The 22,562-nt window shown below is 35.8% G+C and overlaps 1 protein-coding gene across 6 annotated transcripts in view; it reads left to right on the top strand.

Moving 5' to 3' along the window:
- The first annotated feature begins 239 nt into the window (after positions 1-239).
- Positions 240-22,562, top strand: part of MYBL1 (MYB proto-oncogene like 1) — a 57,954-nt gene continuing 35,631 nt past the window's right edge. For all 6 annotated transcript variants that reach the window (XM_072604731.1, XM_072604730.1, XM_072604729.1 and 3 more), the window contains exons 1-5: positions 240-766; positions 13,722-13,827; positions 14,151-14,222; positions 17,102-17,194; positions 21,452-21,672. In XM_072604731.1, the coding sequence (XP_072460832.1) occupies positions 747-766; positions 13,722-13,827; positions 14,151-14,222; positions 17,102-17,194; positions 21,452-21,672 (512 nt within the window). In that variant the 5' untranslated portion in view covers positions 240-746. The remainder of the gene's footprint in view (positions 767-13,721; positions 13,828-14,150; positions 14,223-17,101; positions 17,195-21,451; positions 21,673-22,562) is intronic.

Here is a 22,562-nt window from a genome sequence, read left to right as displayed (position 1 = left end):
TCGTCCCACTCCTTCTCGGTCTTCCGGACCTCGCCGGGCCAGCCCCGCTTATCATTTCTGCTCCCGCCCCGGGCGCCCCTCCCGTGCCCTCTGGGGCTCTTCATCCCGCAGCCTTTTCTCCTCAGACTTTTTTCGTCCTCGCCCTCTCTCGGCTCCAGTCCGAGGTCTCTCCCCCGCCCCCCCTCCTTGCGCGCGCTCTCCCCGCCCCACCTCTTCCCCCACCCCGCTCGCGTGCGGCCGCCCCAGCCAATGAGGTTCGGGGCCGCGTGCGCAGATTCAAACGGCGGCTCTAGAGGGAGGCTGGGCGCGAGATTCGGCGGTGCGGACAAAACCCGCTGCAGGCGGCTGCTCGCCCCGCAGAGCTGCTGGCCGCGGGCAGGGCGGGGTGACGGCCGGGCCGGGCGCCGGAGCGGACCCAGAGCGGGCGTAGACGGGGCAGGCGAGGCGGAAAGAAGCAGCGCTCTGCCGTGACATGTCCTTGGCATCCCTCCGCAGGACGGGCCGGAGTTAGACGCGGGACCCGGGAGCCCCAGGGTGCGAGGTGGGGAGGTCACAGTCCATCCCCGCCCCCGCCCGCCAGTCCCGGGCGGGACTCGCCCCATCGCCCTCCGTCCGGGGAGGGGGGCCCGTGAGGAGGGAGCGAAGGCAGGAGAGAGGGTGGGAGAGGAGGAGCCCGTTCTCGTCCGAGGCTGGAGGAGGCACCACCGCGTCCCCTGCCCAGCCCGTGCCTATGCGGTACCTGAAGGATGGCGAAGAGGTCGCGCAGGTGGGTGGCTTCCCTCCCCTTTGCCCGCCTGCGGGGCTCCGCCGCCCCGCACCCCCTCCCCCCAGCGGCCGTCCCGCTTTCCTCCTCCGCCCGCCTCTGGCTCGGACGCGGATCTGTGGGGGACGGGGGCGGGGGGAGACGGTCACTAAAGTACTGAAAAAGTGAAAATGACCTCGGCCGCCTCCCCCGGCCGCCTTGGCGGAGCGGTCAGGCCACCCCCGGCCCGGAGATCCCCCACCCCCCGGGTTAAACTTCTCCAGCCCCGGGGTCGGGGTCTCGGGCAGCTGTCAGAACACCTTACCCCGCGAGGGCTGGGGCTGGGGCGGACTGCTCGGGTTCAGAAAACCCTGCGGGACGGGACGTGAAAGGAGGGCGGAGCTTCTTTAATTCTGCTAGGACAACCAGAATATGAGTCTATGAGTCAAGGTGCTGTAAAAAAAAAAAATTATTTTGGGTTACAGCCTCAAGTGGTTATGTGATGAATCTTTACTTCAGAAAAAAATGCCACATCAGCATATTTTACTGTCTCCAAAGTGGAAAGTGTAGCCTTGCTTAATGAATTTAATTGCGTGACTGACTGAACCCTCTGCCACTATGAGATGTCCTAACGAGCTTAGCGTGGCGCTTTCCCCTGAACTGTCTCATTTGTAGGATATAGAAACCCTTATTAGAAGTAGGCTCCTTGTTTTTAGGGTAGGATTCTTGCCTAGGGGTCTGAGAGGTTATTCACCGACAATTCCAGAAGATCCCAGAGGAATTTGAGAGGTTGCAAGATGTGATGGACTTGGAGTAAGTCAGCTGGTCAGCATTATTGTAACAGAACCTTTGTGACCTTGGGCAAGTCACTTAACCTCTCTGGGCCTCAGTTTCCTCATCTATAAAGGGTTTGGACTAGTGCTATAGTTTCTGTAATTACTCCTATAGTCTGTTCTTTCGTCATTCTCCTTAAAAGAAATCTCACTAAACAAACTGCTGGAGTATCAAAGTAAAACAATGTTTCTGATACAGTTAATACTTAAATGCAATATGTCTGACTACCTAGGTGTTAAACATATACAAAGACACATTTTTATTATGACAGGATGAATCATTGTAGCAAAAGACAAGACCGATTACTAAAACGCTTTTTCTTTAAAGTTAGGAAGTTGCTCCTAAACTCTGTGTAGTAAATAAGAAAAAAATCTTTAAGATGTTTTAGATTGTTTTTTGAAGATCTGAATGCCTTTTTATTTTTTCAGCCATATTACAGCCTCAGACTTGCCCTGGGAATGATATTCTCTCATTTAATGTTTTTATTTACTTTTGGCCTCATTAAAAATACAGTTTGGGAAAAATCACACATTATATTACTTGTAACTTATGCAAAAATAATAAAATATAATTTATCAAGCTCCTGTTTCACAGAATCAAAGTTAGAAAGGACTGCAGATACCATCTAGTCCAGACAGTGGCCCCACAAGAACCCTCTACATCTTACATTTATTCATAGTGGTGTGTGCTACAATACAGGAAAAATCATTGATAACCTTAAACCTAGAATACTGATAGGGACAGATTTAAAAACAAAAAACTTCTTTAAAAAACCTCCAAAACACTGAACACATAGGTAGAATTAACAGTAATAGAGTCTTTAGAGTTGGGGACCCTGAAGTAAACCTTGATTGAGTCTGTGGAAAAATCATTTTTTTTTAAAAATAGTAATTAATTAATAAAATCCTTATCTTTTTATCAACTATATAACCGATAACCTCAAATTTCTGGTACCTGGCTTTCCCATCAATCATTTTTGACATGAATCCTACTTAAATTTTTTCTTTTTACTCAAACTCCATCAGCCATTTGTGAATGAAAAAGTTTAGTAAAGGACTTTATTCTCTGGTTTTCAAGCATCTAGCAAAAAAAAACCCAAACAAACCAGCATTAACTTTCTGTAACTGCCTCATAATTTGGAATGTATAAGTGTAAAAAGATAGCTGTCTTGTCTCCACTTGTTTCTTTTCTTGTGATTGGCTATAAAATCAGTTATGTTGTTGTCTTCAATTTCTTATTAGGTAAAATAAAATAGAAATTATAGTTGGAGGCTGCTGAGATAAAATTTATAGAAAATAACGAGTCATAAATATTTTATAATAATTAAATTTAGGTTTAAAAAAAAAGTACCTGTTCCTCCTGGGGAGGGGGAAGGAGAATGGAATGCAATGATGACTGCTTAAAATGATGTTTTTCTCAGGCCTCTATATTGTAATGAGGTGCTTTGGACCATAAATATTTAGAGTAAAATTATTTTCTTGCGTATGTAAATGTAACTTATTTAGCTTAGAAGTTAATATAGTATAAAGTAGAAAGGGGAAGTATGCCCTTGTTCTTCACTCATAGGAAGTGTTTAGTGTCTGTAATGATAGATGTTACAGCAGATTATTTCCTTTCTGCTATAATTGGAACTTTTTTTTAGATAATCATTTCATGTAGCTCATCTCCCAAAGGCATTCTGTAACTAACAGTTGAAATATATTTACTGCATAATGATTTTGCATAAGATCATATCCATGAATCCTGTATGACATTGCTTCTATTCAACTTGGGAAAAAAACAAATTAAATGAAGTCCTTGTGTTACCTCAGATGTGGCATAGAGAAGGTGCTTTTGATCTGATAATCTGATGAACATGGGAAAACAAATTAAATTTATTAAGCATCAGGAAATATGCATCTTTGTACTATCTTTTTCAGTTATCTTTTCAATGATTTTATTCTTTCAAAGTGAATTTATAAATTAGTTAGAATTACAAGTAATGCTAAAACATCTAGCATACCATAAGAGGTCATCCAATTCTTAAACTTTTGTAAATGTGTAAAATTTTATAACTTAAAAAAACCCCCATAGATAGATAGAAGTCTTTTCTACTAGTACCACAGGTTGAGTCACACACTTGAAATTTCTCATAAATGAAATCACTATTGCTCATAAGGCAATAATAGATCCTTCAGTGGGGAGGAGTAATATGGGAGGAGAAAGAGAGCAGTTCTTATTATAACATTTCTAGTAAGGTTAGTAGTTTTGTTTGTTTTTGGTCTGACCTGCAATTTCATTCATTGAACTTCTGTAAGGTAACACTCTACTAATGTAGATCTGCAAGTGTTCTGCACCTTAGTCTTAAGAGAGTTGATTAGGGTACTGAGAGACTTGCCCATAGTCTCACAGCTGGCATGTGTCAGAGGTGGAACATGAACCCAGTTCTTTGTGACTCCTAAGCTGGCTTTCAATACATTACGTATATTACTACCTGTGTTATAAGGTAAAAACGCTGTACTAAGAGAAAAAGTGGATGGGTTCTGGTCTTGGTTTTGCCTCTATCTGGCTTTTTATCCTTGGAGAGATCATCTGGCATGTAAAGTTTTTTTTTCCCCCATCAGTAAAATGAGAGGATTGGCTTGGATGATGTTTAAGGGCCTTTATAATCTGTTCTTGAAAATTTCTGAATTATATTTCCTTATTAACATACACATATCTCTCATTGGTAAGGTTTATTTTTTGATATTTTATTAGAAATTTTACTTTGAAGTTATTTAATTTAGCTCACAAAGTAACTATTTAAATTTTAATTAATTTAAGGTATAAAGTATCAGTTTTCATTCCTTCCTAAATTTTCATCAGAATTTTGTCCATTTGTCTCATTCTTATTCATTTTTATATTGTAGTTAGTGTGTGTTTTATTCTTGTGATTCTACTCACTCCCATCCCCTACATTTATTTCATAAAGATCTTTTTAGATTTTTTGTATTCGTCTCATTTGTTGACTTTAATTGCATTTTTGGCCTTCTAGCGTATGAATATACCATAGTTTATTTCACCATTCACCTGTTCTGCATTTAGACTTTTAACAGTTTTTGCAACTGCATGTAATGTTGCTACGAAAACCTTTAAAACAGTCATCTCTTATTGGTTTCCTTTTCTTTGCACTTTCAGGGTATATTCCCAGGACTTGAACTATTTGTTCAAACAGTAAGATTTAGTTTTTATATGGTTAGTTAGAACCTCTTTCATTATCTACTTTGCTTCTATTTAGTCAAGAGAATCACTTCCTTTGCTGCACACTTTTAATATGAGAGTAAGCTATTCATGTAGGCAGTACATCATATTGGCCACAGGGTGGCCTAATTTCACTTTAGTAAATGAACCTAGTCAACTTCATAACTGGGAAGAGATGTAAAATCACAACTTGCACACTTGAAGCAGTGTATTACTAACTGAAAAGGATTTAGACATTTTATGGGGCATTTTATTCAAAATATAATTAAGTTAAAGTAATTTTGCTTCAGAATCTCCAGAAAAATTAGTTACATCCATACTTTGAAATCATAAGTTGTTTATTTTCATTAGGAAAGGAAATAACCAGAATTGCCCTAACTCTCCATTAGGTATTTGTCTACATAGCTGCACTTCTTTAGGAAAGATGAGTGGTATCACTTAAAGATAGAATTTGCTTATTCATTGTTTTTACATGCAGGGGCATAATTAGTATAATGTAAATCTAAAGTTTAAAGTATACTTAACTTCTTTAATCAATAAACATTAAGCAGTATTATATTCATTCTTCTTTGATAATAACCCTATTAATTTATACTCATGATTCCATTCTCAGATTAGTTAACTACAAAACTAGTATTTTTTTTTAAATAATAATCACCATCCTTTCCCTGCCCCCAATTCCACCAAATAATAGCTTTGAGAACTGAATTCTGAATTGGGAATTAGCAGACTGAGTTCAAGTTCTATTTCTGCTTTTATAACTCTAGAGAAATGATCTTCCTGCCCCTTTTCCCTCATTTTTGGTTCGTCATTTGTTTTGGTTTAGTAATAGCTTAACAGCTACCCCATATGCTAGTTGAACTTGTTTAGGAATAAAATATTGCCTTGGTAGAGTTCTAACTACTTGTAATGTGTATATGAAAAGAATATATATAGTATTTTAATAGACAGAAAAAGAATAGATTTGATTTGACATCACCCTTTAATATGGTAGTCTTAAAGGCTTAAAAAAATTTTTATAGTATTCTGTGATTATCTCAGTTGTACTTCAGCATCTCTTTGGATTCTGGTCATTCATATTATGCCCATATCTCTCAATCTCATGGTGTCACGGGATTTTAGATTTAGATCCATTTATTGTACAGATGTGGAAATTGAGATCCAGAGAGGATAAGTGACTTCCCAAGGTCACTCAGAGCTGAGATTCAAAGCCAGGCCCTCACTGTACCATGCTACCTCCTATGTTGTCCATAAAGATAGAATGAAAAATTTTGTCAAGACTTTAGTGAAATTCAAGAAGAAAGTATGTCTGGCATTCCCTTGATCTCTTTCTTACTTAAAGGAAAAAAAAAGATAATAATAGCCTGGAAAGACCTGTTCCTGTTGAAGCCATGATGGTTCTTGGTGAACATCATTTTATTTTTAAAATACTTGCAGACTATGCCTTTTAATAACATGTTCTAGCATTTTGTCTTGATTCTATGCCAAGATCTATAGTTTTCAGACTTAAACTCTTCTCCCCTCTCCCCCCTTTTTTAAAAGTCATGATAAGGGGGTAAAGATGACTTAAATCACTATCATAGGAACCAGAAGAATGATAGTGATTTATAGATAAATAAGAAGTGGTAGAGGCTTTGGGAGGAAATAGTGATTTCAATATAATATTGTTGAATCTAGGTGGAGATGTCAGGACCAGTGATCAGGATTCCTTAGTTCTCACTGATAACTCATTTTCATTAATGATTTAGGCAAACCATAAGCATCTTGATATGCTTACCAAGTTTCCACAAGAAAGCTAATACTATAAAGCAAACAGGATGCCAAATGTTTCTTTTTTTTCTTCAGATATATTAATTTATTTGTTTTCAGTTTTCAGCAATCTCTTCCATAAGTTCCAAATTTTCTTCCCTCCCTCCTCAAAATGGCATGCAATCTTATGTGGGTTCTAGGTGTACATTCCTATTATATACATTTTCACACGAATGGGAGAAACCATGAGAAAAACAAACCAAAACTTAACAAAGGAAAAAATCATCTGCTTCGTTCTGTGTTCCAACTCCATAGTTCTTTCTCTGGATATGGATGGCATTTTGCTTCGAGTCCTTTGGAAATGATTTTGGTCCTTGCATTGCTGTGAAAGGGCTAAGTCTATCAGAAACAGTTCTTGAACACTGTGGCTGTTACTGTGTATAATGTTCTCCTGGTTCTGCTCATTTCACTTAGCATCAATTCATAAGTCTTTCCAGGTTTTTCTGAAATCCCCCTGGTGTCATTTCTTACAGCACAATAGTATTTCATTACATTCATATACCACAACTTGTTCAGCCATTCCCCAATTGATGGGCATCCCCTTAATTTCCAATTCTTGGCCAACACAAAAAGAGCTGCTATAGATGTTTTGTACATGTGGGTCCTTTTCCCATTTTTACTATCTCTTTGGAATACAGCCCTAGAAACAGTATTGCTGGGTCAAAGGGTATGCTCATTTTTATAACTCTTTGGGCATAGTTCCAAATTGCTCTCCAGAACAGTTGGATCAGCTCACAGCTCTACCACCAATGAATTAGTGTTTCAGCTCTCCCACACTAAATGGTTCTTTTTAAAAGAAAATTTTTATTGATACATTTTGTTACAAAACACCATTCAAACCTTTTTTGTGCTCCTATTTGATTCCTTTATTATATACAGTCTTCCCCTCAAATACTTGTTGATTCTGAAACCCAAACTGAACTTTGGTGCCACTTCCATGAAACTTTTCCCTGATTCTCTCAACAGTGTTATCTCCACATTTTTGCTTGTACTGAATTTTTTTTATATATGTTTATCCTGGGGTTCTTAACTTTTTTGTTTCATGGAATTGTGGTGGTAGTTGTTCACTTAAGTGTAACTCTTTGTGACCCCATGGACTGTACTGTTCATGGGGTTTTCTTGGCAAAAATACTGTAGTGGTATGCCATTTCCTTCTGCAGTGGATTAAGGTATACCGCTTAAGTGATTTGCCCAGGGACACACAGCTAGTGTCCAAGGCTGGATTTTGACTCAGTCTTCCTGACTCTAGGCTTAGCATTTTATCCACTGAGCTATCTAGCTGCCCTGTGACCATATATACCCTTTTCAAAATAATATTGTCAAATATGTAAAATAAAAGGATTGCAAAGGAAACCTATTAAATTGAAATAAAGATGTGATTTTTTTCCCCCATTCAAGTTCATGGACCTCGAGAAATCTATCTATAGACCCTAAATTAAGAATTTCCTTGCCATAGTTGAATGTAAGCTCCTTGAAGATAGGGACCATTTTTGGTTTGTCATTGTATCCCTAGCACCTGGTGCCTTGCATCTAGTAAGTGCTTAATAAAACTTGTGGAAATGAATTTGAAAGGTTAGAGGTATAATTTTACTTTTTATTTTTCATTATTAGTAATTTTTGGGACTTTTAAATACAGTTATTAGTTGATAGTTTTTCTTTTGATTACTTCATGTTCTTTGACTGCTTGTCTTTTGGAGAATAGCTTATAATCATAGATTTTGGATGTCACACTTTTATTGGAGATTCTTTATACCCTGATTTCCCCTACCTTTTTATATTTTCTTCTTCCAGTTATACTTTTTCTATGAAAACTTTTTTATATCTTTTTATAACGTTCTGTATATTATTGCTGACACATTCATCCCCTTTTCAAAATTACAAGTCAATGCTTTCATTCTTTTAATTTTTTTAATAGTATGGCTTTTTCATATTTAGTTCTTTTATCTACTTGAAATTTATTATGACATGTGGTATAAGATCATGATCTAAACCTGTTTTCTGTGTGCTACTCTTATGTTCTGCTGGCTGGAGTTGTTCCATGCAGGATTCTTTTTCTTTCCTTTGTACTTAGTGTTCTTGGACTTATCAAAGACTAGATGGGTATACACATTTCCTTTTAAGTCTCGTTTATCTCATTGACTACTGGGCAGTTAAATTTTTATTTATTTGCTACAAGATAGTTGCAATAAAAAAAACTATTTTGAAGTCTGATATTGCCAAACTGTCTTTCAAAGAAGTTCTGACAGGTTGTATAATGATGGACTAAATCTATTATGAAATTTAATAATGACAAATTGGTATAAAGCTTTACATTTGAGTTAAAAAATTTGTTTCTGATAAACAAGATATTGGCACATGGATAGACAATAGTTCATATAGAAATAAAACTTGGAATGTTAGTGGGATAAAGAATTACTAAATGTGGATAAATTAGTAGAAAAAGAATATGTAAACAGTGGTTGTTGTTTTGTTTGTCCTTCATTCTCAAGGAGGACCATGACATCAAGATGATGACATGACTTGCAGTTGACTTTGATTTGAGTGAGGGAGGGCTGTGCAAGGTCACCAACCTCACTTTCTTTTCTTGTGCCATCTGGATCCAGTGGCCTAATATTCATCAAGATGGCTGGAGATGACCCAGGATGTAATATGAGACCTTGGACCTTTCAGGTTATGGTTTTATAGAATTCCCACTTTGAGTGAGATACACCAGTGTTTTAGATAGGGGATAAACTTGAGGCAGGCAGATTCAACATCAGGCTATTACAGTAATCAAGGTGCAAAGAGATGAAACTTGTTCAGTGTCAGAGGAGAGAAAGGGATACATTTGGTAAATGTTGCAAAGGTGAAATCAACAGGCGTTGACAAAAGCTTGGATGTATGGAGTGAGAGTGAAAAATCCCAAATACTTCCTAGGTTGTGAGTCTAAGGGACTGGAAGGAAGATGTTGCCGTCTGTAATAATAGGGAAGTTTGGAAAGAGGAGGAGGATTTAGGGGGAATCATAATAGGTTCTATTTTTGACATGTCTAGTTCCCAATTTCAAATAGTGGGGGAAAAAAAGGCAGTGAAAGAACAAAGCTTTGGGATAGCCTTGCATTTCATGGTAGATGCTTGGATATTTTTTTCACAGTTGACAATAGTCATCACCCAAAAATGTATCTAAATTGTTTGGTTTGCCAAAGCAACAAATTGTGTATTGTGTATATTTTTATTCAGTAGTAAGCATGATGATTCTTACAAAAGAAGTCGTATGGGAGGGTGGCTCAGTTATTGCTAGGTATTGCCTATAGGAGGGAGTGAACCAGAATGCAGTAATGCTTTGTATCTTTTGCAGAGAATAAGTAGGCATTGTGGGTAGTCTGATGGTAGAAACTTTGAACATTTGGTCCGTCTGAAATGCAGAATCATGAAAATGTTAAGGAATGTTGCATTTGTCTCAGATGGCTCTTTCAAATGGATAAAAGAACTAAATATGAAAAAGCCACATTATTAAAAATTTAAAAGAATGAAAAGGATTTTTCTCATAATTTTGGAAAGGGGATGAATGTGTCAGCAATGCATCCGTTCCCTTTTTTTTTAATCAGTTTTGTAAGATTATATCTCAGTAGTAGTGATAATACTATACTATGAAATGGAAAAGGAGTTGAATTTGTAGTCGAGGACCTGGGTATGATTCATACTATGTATGTGGACCATTGGCAAGTCATCAATTTCTCTGGTCTCTCTCTAGTATCTCTCAAATGGGAGAGGAGCTGTAGCAATTTCATCAAATAAGTCATTAACAGTTTGTCAAGCACTTACTAGTTCTAGGCACTAAGTACTAGGCTAAGCACAGAGGATACAGCCCTTGCCCTTAAAGAGCTTACATTCTAAAGGGGAAAGATTACACAGAAAAGGAAGCTGAAAAGGGAAGAGGGGGGTGAAGAAGGTGTCTTCTAAGGTATGCTCCTGTCTGAGCATGGTGGAGAAAAAAACCTGGAGAAGAATGAAGGAGTGCCCTAAGGTCCCTGCCAGCTCTAAATTTATAATCCTATGATTTTAGTTGCACAATTTTGCATTTCAGAACAAATGTTCTAATATTATATCATATTAATGTAAAGAAAGTGAAAAAAGAATGCTTCAGTCTGCCTTGAGTTCATCAGTTCCCTCTGGAGGTGGATAGCAGTTTTCATCATGGGTCCTTTGTAATTGTCAGATCATTGTACTGATCAGAGTAACTAAGTCTTTCACAAATTTGATCATTGTTACATATTGCTGTTACTGTGTACAATATTCTCCTAGTTCTGTTCACTTTGCACGAGCTCATATTAGTCTTCCCAGGTTTTTCTGAAACCATCCCACTTGTCATATCTTATAGCACAATAGTATTTCTTCACAGTCATATACCACAATTTGTTCAGCCATTCCCCAACTTATGAGCATCCCCTCAATTTCCAATTCTTTGTCACCACTAAAAGAGCTACTATAAATACATATTGACCATTTTGCCTTTTCTTTGATCTCTTAGGGATGCAGACCTAGTAGTGGTATTGCTGGGTCAGACACACAACATAGTTTGATAGCCATTTGGGCATAGTTCCAAATTATTCTCCAGACTGGTTTGACCAGTTCACAATTACACCAATAGTGCGTTAATGTCCCTATTTTTCTACATCCCCTCTAGCATTTGTCATTTTCCTTTTCTGTCATGTTAGCCAATCTGATAAGTGTGAGGTGGTACTTCCACCCTCCATCCTGGGGAGATGTGGTTTTTATGCCACATCTCACACAAAAGTCATTGCTAGTATTATGCTGAAATCTATAACAACCACAACTTTTTTCATTTCCCTCTTATTATAGTTTTTATTTTTCTAAGATTATTGCAGCACTGGGATAATATTGGTGTTAAAGAGTTGGGCTTCTTTGTCAAGCAGTATGGAATCACTGAAAGCATTGGTATCTTGTTAAGGCTAAGAAAAAAATGCATAAAAAGCCTTAGTGACTCTGAGTATTACAGAACTAGTGAAAGGTGAACGGGCTATTTGGTAGAAATAATAATGTTACAGTTATCCTTTAGTTTTAGGAAGATTCCTCTGAGCTAGAATTCCTAGTTTAGAAATCAGCATGTTTATCAAAGATAGCTCCAGATTTATTTCCTTTTGCATCAACATGGCAGGAAACTGCCTCCATAACATACTTTCTATTCTGCTTGTAAAAGTAAGTAAGGAAAAAAATCTCTCTTCTTTCCAAGAGTTAACTTAGGGAAAATTACAAAGTAGGTTATCTTTGGTGTACTTAAATCTTCTGTTCCCTAGTTACCTTCCTGTCATCCTCACCACTACATTCTTTCCCTCCCTTCTCCCATTTATGCTTCCTACCTAGGTTTGTTCCTACATACCTCCATTTATCCCCCAAATCAAAAACCCTTTTTATTCAGTGTGATAGATTTCATTTAGATCTCTGGAGGAAAAAACTTTGGATTAATTGATAGTAAAGTTTGAATGACTGATAATGAATCCTCTCCTAGGATTTAAAGGAGATATTTGCTAGCCCCAATTAAGCTCAAATTGCCAATTGATAAATGGTTTAAAGATATGAACAACAGTTTTCAAAGGATGAAATCCAAGCCATATGAAATCAACATCCATATGGAAAAATGTTCCAAATTACTAATAATTAGGGAAAGGCCAAATAAAACAGCTCTTTATTGTTCTACTTCAACCCCATCAGGTTAGCAAAGATGACACTTGTTGGAGCAGCTGCAGGAAAAAACAGGCACATTGGTAGGCCATTGTGGAAATCAGTTTGGAGATATGCCTCTCTAAATCACTAAACTTCATCCCACTTGCCCCAGCAATATCACTACTAGGTCTGTGCCCCCAAAAATCAAAGAAAGAGGAAAAAAGACATATATGTACAGACATATTTTGAACAGTCTGTTTGTAGTGATAATGAATTGAAACCAAGTAGGTGTTCTCAGCTGGGGAATGGTTGAATAAAATATAGTATATGAATGTAATGGAATGTTATTATTGCGCCCACAAGAAATAATGAAAGAGATGGTTTCATAGAAACCTAGGAAGACTTGTACTAACTGATGTAGAATGAAATGAGCAAAAGCAGAGGAATAATTTATATAGTAATAGCACTGTAAGGACACATAATTTTAAAAGATTTAAACATTCTGATCAACTATGAAAAGCAACAATTTCAGGGGAGAAAGCACAATGACCTCCTCCTAACAGGTGATGGACTTAAGATACAACATGGGGCATTTATTTTTGAACTTGGCTAGTGTGAGAATTTATTTTGCTTGACAATATGTATTTGTTACAAGAGTTTTGTTTTTATTTTTTCTTTCTAATTATGAGGGGAGTTGAGAGGGAGAAAAAAATTCTTGTTAATTTGGAAAAAACAAAGCATCAAAAAATATCATCTCTGGTCATTTAGTCAGTAAGCATTTATTAAGTGCTTACTATGTGCCAGACACTGGGCTAAGCACTGGAAATACAAATATAAGCAAAAAGACAGTTCCTGCACTCAAGGAGCTTACATTCTAATGGGGAAGACATTTGGGTAGAATTCAAAAAGTAGGTAGGAAAAGTACCTGTCCCTTATAAATCACACTTTTGAAATATATATTCCTCCTATACCTCTAGAAGTAAAGAAGTCTTTCAATAGTCATAGCTAGGTCACTGGTTCTTTTTTAAACACTTTAGAAAGTCAGAATCTTGGTAATGCTACTTTTATGAGGTTGCTCATACTTGTCCTTGTCTCCCTGTAGTACATAAAGACTAATTTAGTTTTTATTATTTTCTCTTACTGAGTAAATGTTAAAAAAAAAAAAAAGAAATTAAATGTAAGTGAGAGCTGCAAGTAGCTTCATTTCACAGCAAAAGAAAGGGTGAAGGCTGTGAAAAGAAATGTTAATCTCAGGGTTTTGCTTGTGCACATATAGGTAACAATAACAGTTGATATCTTCTTTTGAATAAGAAGAGCAACGACATGTAGATATCTTAGTAGGTCCATTTCTTTTGAATAAGAAAGGCAGCAATATATATAGATATCTTACTTGGTCCTTTGACTTTATAAATTTATAATTAAAACTTGATCTTTTGAATTGTATTACTTAATAGTGAGGATGAAGATGATGACCTTCAGTATGCTGATCATGATTATGAAGTACCACAGCAGAAAGGATTGAAGAAGCTCTGGAACAGAGTAAAATGGACAAGGGATGAGGTAATGTGTGACAGGAATTTTATCTAGAATGGGGAAAGACTGTATTTTGCACTTGTGTTTATTGCTCAGTGGTTTATGTATGAGTAAGAAGCTTTTAAAAAACATACCCTAAAGCTCATGGCATGGGTACCTAGCATACATACTTCTCCTGCTTTAAGTAGTCACTGGAATAGCAAGCAGACTGATATCAGGAAAAATCAGCAGAGAGTACAGTTGCGTTAGTCTGGATCCTGTTCTTCCAGATATAACCAGCAATAATGGGACTGAAATGAGGTGTCCTCAATCTTGAATTTGTTGAATTCTAATTTGCATTAATTTTTTAGGATGACAAGCTAAAGAAATTGGTAGAGCAGCATGGAACAGATGATTGGACTCTAATTGCTAGTCACCTTCAAGTAAGTGAAATATTTGTTAAATTGTTTGGTGTCATATGAGTTTAGGCATATGCTAAGTTTACAGGTTTAAAAAACATTAAAGCAAATACATAGTTGAGATTGAGCACTTTTCTCAAAGAATTTCCACTATCAAAGGTTGCTAATGTCTTAAAAATGACATATTAGTTATTTGCCTAAATGCAGGTTATCCCAGGAATTGAAAATTGTTATTCCCTGTGAAGGTGACTCACAACTCTATATATTTAGTCTTAACCTTTCTCCTGAGCTGTAGTCCTACATCATCAACTGCCTCCTAGATAGCTTAAACTCAGCATGTCCGAAATTGAACTCAACATCTTCCCTCCTTAAACCTCTTACACTGTAAAACTTCACTATTTGAGGTTTTTAGCCTTCCTTTCAGTCACTCAGGTTCACCATTTTAAACTCTTCACTCTCTCTTACCCTTTATGTCCAGTCAGCTTATTCTAAATATCTTTTAAATCTCTCCTCTTTTGCCAACTCATCAGGGCTACTCTATCATACCGTCAGTACTTTTCACTTGGATTGTTACATTTGCCTCTTACTTGGTCTTTCTGCTTCTAGCCTCTCCCCTTTACAGTACGTCCTCTGCTGCTGCCAAAAATCATCTTCCTGAATCAGGGATATATGTCATTTCTCTATTTGACAATCTTCAGTGACTCTGAGAGTAAAATACAAAGTCCTAAATTTGGTACCTGAAGCCCTTCACTAGTCTGACTCTAGCCTTTCCCTCTAGACTTAGTTTATTCCCTTTCATACATTCTTTTTCAGTCCAACTGGACCTATTATTGCTTATCAGAACTTGGCATTCTCTTTTTTTCCCAGTATTCATTTATTAAGTGAAAATGTAATGTATAAAAATTTTAAAGCAATTCTACATGTATCTTATACATTATATTTTTAAAAATAATTGTTTTAAAATATTTTCTCTTGGCAACGTATAGAACCTCAGAATATCCCTATACAGCAGGGAAAAAACCATATATTTTTTCTAGTTTATATATGGCAGAAGCACAGAGATAAATGTGATCTGCCCCATATCACTGTGATAAGACTAGAACCTAGTCTTTTCTGATTTCTAGTCTATTTTTTTTAAGGTCACAGGGCATTTAGGTACTGTGTTGTTTGTTCAGTTGCTTTTTAGTTGTGTCCAATTCTTTGTGACCCCAGTTGGGGTTTTTTTGGCAATGATATTAGAATGGTTTGCCATTTCCTTCTCTAGCTTATTTTACAAATGAGGAAACTGTGGCAAACAGGGTCACATAGCTAGTAAGTGTCGGAGGACAGATTTGAACTCAGTAAGACAAGTCTTCCTGACCCCAAGTCTGGTTCTCTATCCACTGAGCCACCTCCCTAGGTGCCCTGCATTTAGGTGCTAAGAGTTGATAAAACTATGATGATGTCTTGTTTTACTACGAAGGAAGCAAGCTCTGAGTGTTTTGAGGGTAGAGAAAGTCAGATCTCTTGAAATTAATCAAAAACGTTCATAACTATATCTTATAAGTAGTACTTTTTTAAATTCAACTAGTATTTATTGGATTCCAAGATGCATACATTTCTTTGTTTTCATGACCACCAGTACTCTTAAACTGGAAAGTTTAAGAAATACCTAAATATTTTCTCCTTTTCCTACCTTTTTTGATATAATCTAGTCTAAAATTCCTCTCTATTGGAAAATTATTTTTATATCCAATCTAAATTTCACTTGTGATTTAAACCCATTCCTTTTTTTTTTTTAAGTTCTTGGTTGAGATCAAGAATTATAGTAGACTGATATATTAGTTTTTATTCATTTGATTGAATCTTAAACCCTTTAATTGTGAAAAGTTATCTTGGAATCTTTTTAAAAATCTCTTTTTCTTCATAAATATTTAAGCACAGGTATTTGAGAGATGGTAAATGAAAGTGTACTAAGGTTAAAAACTGTAGTAAAAGCCAAAGGATATGTGTTATAATGTTGCCATCTTCTACCTGAGCAAGTCATTCATTTTCTTATTGATTTATGTAGGTTTTCTTACCAAATTGATTTGCTTTGAGAAATTGCATTTTTTGTATTATAGGAGCATATTTTGTTTTGATAAGATTCTTTATGTTGGTGTGAATTTTAGATATACTTAAAGCTGTGATTAAAAACCACTTATTGGCATTTTACAAAGAAATATATCTAGAAATGAAGTATTATCCTGGACTGTGACTGAATACATGTTCACATTTGGCAGGGTCAGACTACCATATCAACATTCTATTCTTGTCTCATTTCTCTGTTGCTATCCCTTCAGATCATCTCATCTTTTGCCAGCATTTGGTTGAAATATACATGCTTGTGCATTGTAATTTTACCGAATCTGGTACCCAGGCCTCTGTGACAGTCACCTTTAGTTTTGTCCTATTGCTTTCCATTCGAAATCAATAGGGAGATGGCCATATGTACTTCATCTTCACTCAAAATTTGTTTTTATTTCATAGATGAAGTCCTTGGGATGGAGAGAAGAAATATTTAGGCATGTAAACTATGTTCTCATTTATGTATGTATGTATATATATATATATATATACACACACACACACACATATATATGCATACATATATATACGTACACACACATATAAATACATATATATGGGGGGGTGCATATATATATACATATATATACACACACCTGTGTGTGTGTGTGTGTGTGTGTGTGTGTGTATATATGTATAAAAATAAAATATCAGTGTAAGAATGGTAGTAAATGTGAAAGCTTAGTTTTTTTCAAGTTGTGGGACTTCTGGGATTAGGTTTCTCTTCAGGTTTGGGGGAATATCATTGTGGGAAGGAAAGTATTTCATAGTTGAATAATTTTAAAATTGTATTTCAGAACCGGTCTGATTTTCAGTGTCAGCATCGATGGCAAAAAGTTTTAAACCCAGAATTAATCAAAGGTCCCTGGACTAAAGAAGAAGATCAGAGGGTAATAAATTCATGTTTTTAATTTTTTCTCTGGTGAAGAAATAGTAGGCATAGTTATAAGATTTTATTTTTCTGCTTGTTATTTGTAGTCTTGGTATGCAAAGTATGTTTATTTTGATTTCGTGTCTTAGTTTTCCTTTAAGCATCCAAGTAAAATGTTAATATATGTTATTGTATCAGGCACTATTAGTTCTTTGGAAATGTAGATTTGTTCGTATTATATCTCATTAAATATAAGGTAACTAAATGTACGTACTTGATTTTATGATCTCTTTTTTTTCTTAATATGTGGTGGTGAGGGGTCAGTTTTTAATAGCTCATTCACCCTTTCTCAATCTCATATTCAGTTCTTTGATTGTCAGTCATTTAAAAAAAAAAAGAAAAGAAAACAAACCCCACACAACAAAACGATAAACTAAGCAAGCATCTTGAATCCAGAGAGTCTTTGGTTAGATTAGAGAATTAGAGTGGAAGGAAACCTCAAAGGAGATTGTTAGGGGCATTGACATTGCTGTATTGGAAGTTTAATCTGGTACAAAAGAAACTGAACGAGGACTGCCATCAACTATCTGCCATACAACGCAGATAGGGGACCTAGGTTGGTGATTACCTTCCTAGAGGGGTAGGCATATTTCCCAGGGTGAGTGCCTTGTACTTGGTAGATACTTAGTAAATATTTAACTGATGTGCAGTTTTTGATTTAAGTAAGAACATCATATAATCTATTTTGTCAGAATATTAAATCTATTTTCTGGGCCTTATTATGTCGTGTGAACTCTCTTAAAATATTAGAATTTACACCAGCACTTAAAACTACATAAACAGGAGTAAAAATGAATACCCAGTGGCCCGTGTACTGTGTTGCATGGCGGGAGTAAGATGGATCAGAGCACAGAAGAGAGATCTGTGAGCAATGTTGGGTCTAGCTAACCTGAGAATGTTTGGAACTTGCCACATTTATTATTCAGTTGGGAGGTTTCCATCAACATCTTTCTCTTTAACCTTCAACCACAGTCTGCTACATGGAAGAGTTTCAAAAGATGTGATTTTGAATCCTTACTGTGCCACTTATTAGCTGTGAGACAACAGGCAAATCACTTGACCATTAAGAACTTTAGTTTTCTCATGTGTAAAATGAGACTGTACTAGTGGTCCCTGATATCACGTGAATCTGAATCTTTTAAAGTTTGACAAGGGTCAACACTTCTGAATAGAAATACAATATAATATCACATGTGTATATTTCTCTATTGAACATTTATGTTCATTATTGGTCATTTTGACAAACTATCAAGCGGGGAGTAGAAGTATTATTCATCCCCATTTTGCAGACAAGGAAAGTGATGCTCAAAAAAAGTTATGACTTTGCCCAAAGTAATCAGAATGTCTGGTTCCAAGTCTAATGTTCTTTCTGCTTTACCATGTTTCCTCTCTGCATTAATGAGTATTTTCTAATTTCTTTTCAGAATGAAACAGATCTGTTTTATACTTGAGTTATATTTAAAAAAATATTTTTATTTGATTTTTCTAACTTGTGGAGTTCTGCTAAATTCTTTTAATTAGCGAGTATGTAGTCATCGTGTGGATTGAGTTTTCATTAATTCCTTCTAAAATTTGTATGGGAAAGTTAAATTTATATTGACATGAGTATGCTCTCTGAAGTTATCAGGATCCTTGAATGTGATTTTTTATTGTTTTATTTTATAGTGTATACGCTTATCTTGAAATGCATCTCAAACTATAATGGAAATCATTGGGGAAAGTATGATTTGATATATAAATATTCACTTTACAAACTGTTCAGGAATGTGTCTAATTGAATCTAAATGAACACCTACTTCTGCTTTTAAATCTATATGTGTAAGTGCTTTTTAATTATAGTGGGCATTGTTCTCAACAAAATTTTCTTCCTTTAATCCTTACGATGAAACTATATGAAAACTAATGGATTATTACAGTAATAGCAGCCTTTTATCTGATGAAGAAAGGGCACTTTAGATTAAAATTCTTTAGCAAAAAAAAAACAAAACAATTTTGTAAAATTAAATAATAAATAATGGGCAGAGATTCCAAAAAATGTAATAATGATGATGGTATAATTTGTTATTACTGCATTTCCTTTCCATTCTAGTGTTCTGTCCTTTTGTCTATTTTAAATCTACTTCTGGATGTCTTTCTTCCTTTTCTCATTTCACCAAATATTTGAGTGCCCACTATGTACAAAGCGTTATGGTTAGGCATTACGGAGGACACAAAGGAGAGTAAGAACGAGTCTCTGCTTTCATGAAGTTTATTGTTTGATAAGGTAAATAAGAACTTTACACAAAACACTATAAAACTGGAAAAAATACTTCAGTGCAGTAAGAGGTCCAAAGTGCTATGTTAATTCAGAGGAAGAAGGTCATCTCCAACTAGAGGGAAAATAAAAATAACTCATATTGATATTTCAAGGTTTATAAAGTATCTTTTCACAACAAATTTTTGAGATAGGTAGTGTCTCCATTTTACAGATGAGGAAACTGAGGCACAGGAAGTGACTTTTATGGTCACATAGCTAATGACAGAGCAGAATTCAAACCTCCCTTGCCTGACTTTAAATCCTGTTCTCTTTTTTCTGTGTAACTGATATATATGTGTTTACATACACACACATGTACACAGACACATGCCTAATGCTTTAATGTGGTGTTTTAATATTTGTATATATTGCATATATTATCTCATTTGAATCTCTCAGCAATACTCTGAGTAGGTAGGTACTATGAGTGTTATCCTTATTTTACAGATGAGAAAACAGATTCAGAGAGGTTAAGTGACTTGCCCATGGTTACACAGCTAGTATGTGTCAGAGGCAGGATCTGAACTCATGTTTTCCTGATTCCAAGGCCAATTCTCAATCTACTGCTACTGCTGATAAAGAGAGGGTGGTGGAATGCCTTGAACCAAATCCCCAAGGCAGCCCACAGAGTCAGCTTAATCTCCTGATACCACTTTGATTAAGGCTAAATTGAAGCTGTCCTGTAAAACACTTTAATTTTTTGTACTTTTATTCCAGGATGTGTGTCAGATATTTAAATTGTGAAGAAATAGAAAATGACAGTCTCATCTTTCCTTCATTCCATTCAGGAGATGGGGACATTATGGAGAGAGCCATATGGGGAATAATGTGATAATATAATTTAGTAAAGTGATGAGAGAGAGATGGGCACATTTCGAAGGAGAGCATTGGTGTAGGCTTTGCTGATTATGGATGTTTTCTAACACTACTAGATAATTATATTAATCTGCTTTTTGAGAAGCACTAATAAAGACCCTTAAGTGTACATTACATCTTCTAATTGCCAGTGACATTTTGCATTTTATAGATTAAGGATAGATATGTATCAATATATTATTGTGAACAATATGGTTAAATGGTTTCAGACAAAGACTTTGTGGGCAAGCATTTAATGATAATATAAATGTTTCCCCTTCACTACTATATTCCCAGTGAGAAGTTAGGGGTAGGAGGATGGGGAAAGGGGAGAAGCTGACTCTAATAACTGCATCATTATAATGGTTTAGCTGGTTATGGATATAGACAAAGTCATGTTAATTTTTAATTTTCAGTGCTAATCTAACTGAAGGGTTGCAATTATTGGTTAGTGTATTTTTTTGCTGTTCAAGGAGGAGAAAACTAAGAACTCTGAATGATTGGTTAATCATCTTACTGAAAATGAGTTTTCTTAAAGAGATTGAAATATAAATGCACATTCTGATATCACGACCATTGTTAAAGTAAGATAATTTAGACAAATCAGTTTAGCTTTTAAAGCACTGTTATTTTAATATTTTTATTGGTATTTTTTATTTTTATAATTACATAGTGTTCAGTTTCTTTTTCTTATTGTTTTCCTGTGCTTATTACTTCATTTTCCTCCAGTTCATATATTTTTCCTGTTGTCCTGTGAATTTCTTCATATTCTTTTTTAAAAAAATACTATGGAAATATTCCATTACATTCATGTATCACAGTTTGTTTAAACATTCTCTAGTCAATAAATATCTATAATGTTAATCCTATTTTCATTAGTGTATATGATCTTAGATAAGTTTGAGCCCAAAGATATGAACTTTTGAAATCTGAAGAAGTGTGCTTCACCACAGTTGTTGGGCCAGTTACAGTTGTATTTTTGAATTGAGAATTAAATTAGTAATATTATTGAAATTTGAATGAATACTTTTTTTGTTTCTACTTTGACATATTCCTTTTTTTTAGGTTATTGAGTTAGTTCAGAAATATGGCCCAAAGCGCTGGTCTTTAATCGCAAAACATTTAAAAGGAAGAATAGGGAAACAATGCAGAGAGAGGTGGCATAACCATCTGAATCCTGAAGTAAAGAAGTCTTCCTGGACGGAAGAAGAGGACAGAATAATCTATGAAGCACATAAACGGTTGGGAAATCGCTGGGCTGAAATTGCCAAACTACTTCCTGGAAGGTGCTTATGTAAATGTTTATTTTTTTCTGTAATGAAACATAACCTTTATTAAGATTTGTCATATTTATAAGACAAAGCAAACTTAGAGGAAAAATTAAATAGTAAACATCTTCAAAGCTTTCTGTGCATCTTAATCTAAAATGAAACTTTTTTTTAAAAGTAAGTAACCTCTTAGGGTTTTTAATTTTAATCAATTTTTTTTGCTTTATAATTTTCAAATAAGTAACTTTAGAATCAAATTCACTAGCAATTGTTATTTTTGTAATGAAATACAGGCCTTCAGTGTGTAGGCATATAAGCCTGATTTTTAAAAGGAGCTATTATTTTTCTTCTTATCTGGTTACAAATTAGTATTAAGCAGATGCTTTTTAAACAAGCGTAGCCTCAATGGGAACTGGAAAGAATTCAAATCTTAGATCTAGTTCTACAAAAGATTCCACTTTTTATAATGAGTAACTTCATGTCTCTCAGTATAACATTCTGTTCTAGTGAAGGGATAGAATTCTTATTGTTTCTAAACCATCCTTGTAACAATCTTCTAGTATTTTTCCAAGAGTCAGTATCATATTCACCAGGCTATAATTTACTACCTTCCCAGTTGTTTTATGGAAGTAGACATAATGCTTGTTAATCTCCAGTCCTGGAGTACTTCTTTTGGTATTGCATAGTAGCTTTAAGATCAACAACAGTGATTCAGCAATCCCTGTTCTCAAGTACTTTTAATACCCTGGTATGCCCAGGGCAGCCAGGTGGTACCGTGGATAGAGTGCTGGGTTTGAAGTCAGAAAGACTTGAGTTCAAATTCAACCTCAGAAACTTCCAGCCTCTATGATCTTGGGCAAGTCACTTAACCTCTGATTGCCACTGTAGAAGGAAATGGCAAACCACTT

Source organism: Notamacropus eugenii, chromosome 4, assembly GCF_028372415.1.
Source record: "Notamacropus eugenii isolate mMacEug1 chromosome 4, mMacEug1.pri_v2, whole genome shotgun sequence".
NCBI classification, from domain to species: domain Eukaryota; kingdom Metazoa; phylum Chordata; class Mammalia; order Diprotodontia; family Macropodidae; genus Notamacropus; species Notamacropus eugenii.
This window is presented reverse-complemented; position numbering and strand designations above follow the sequence as displayed.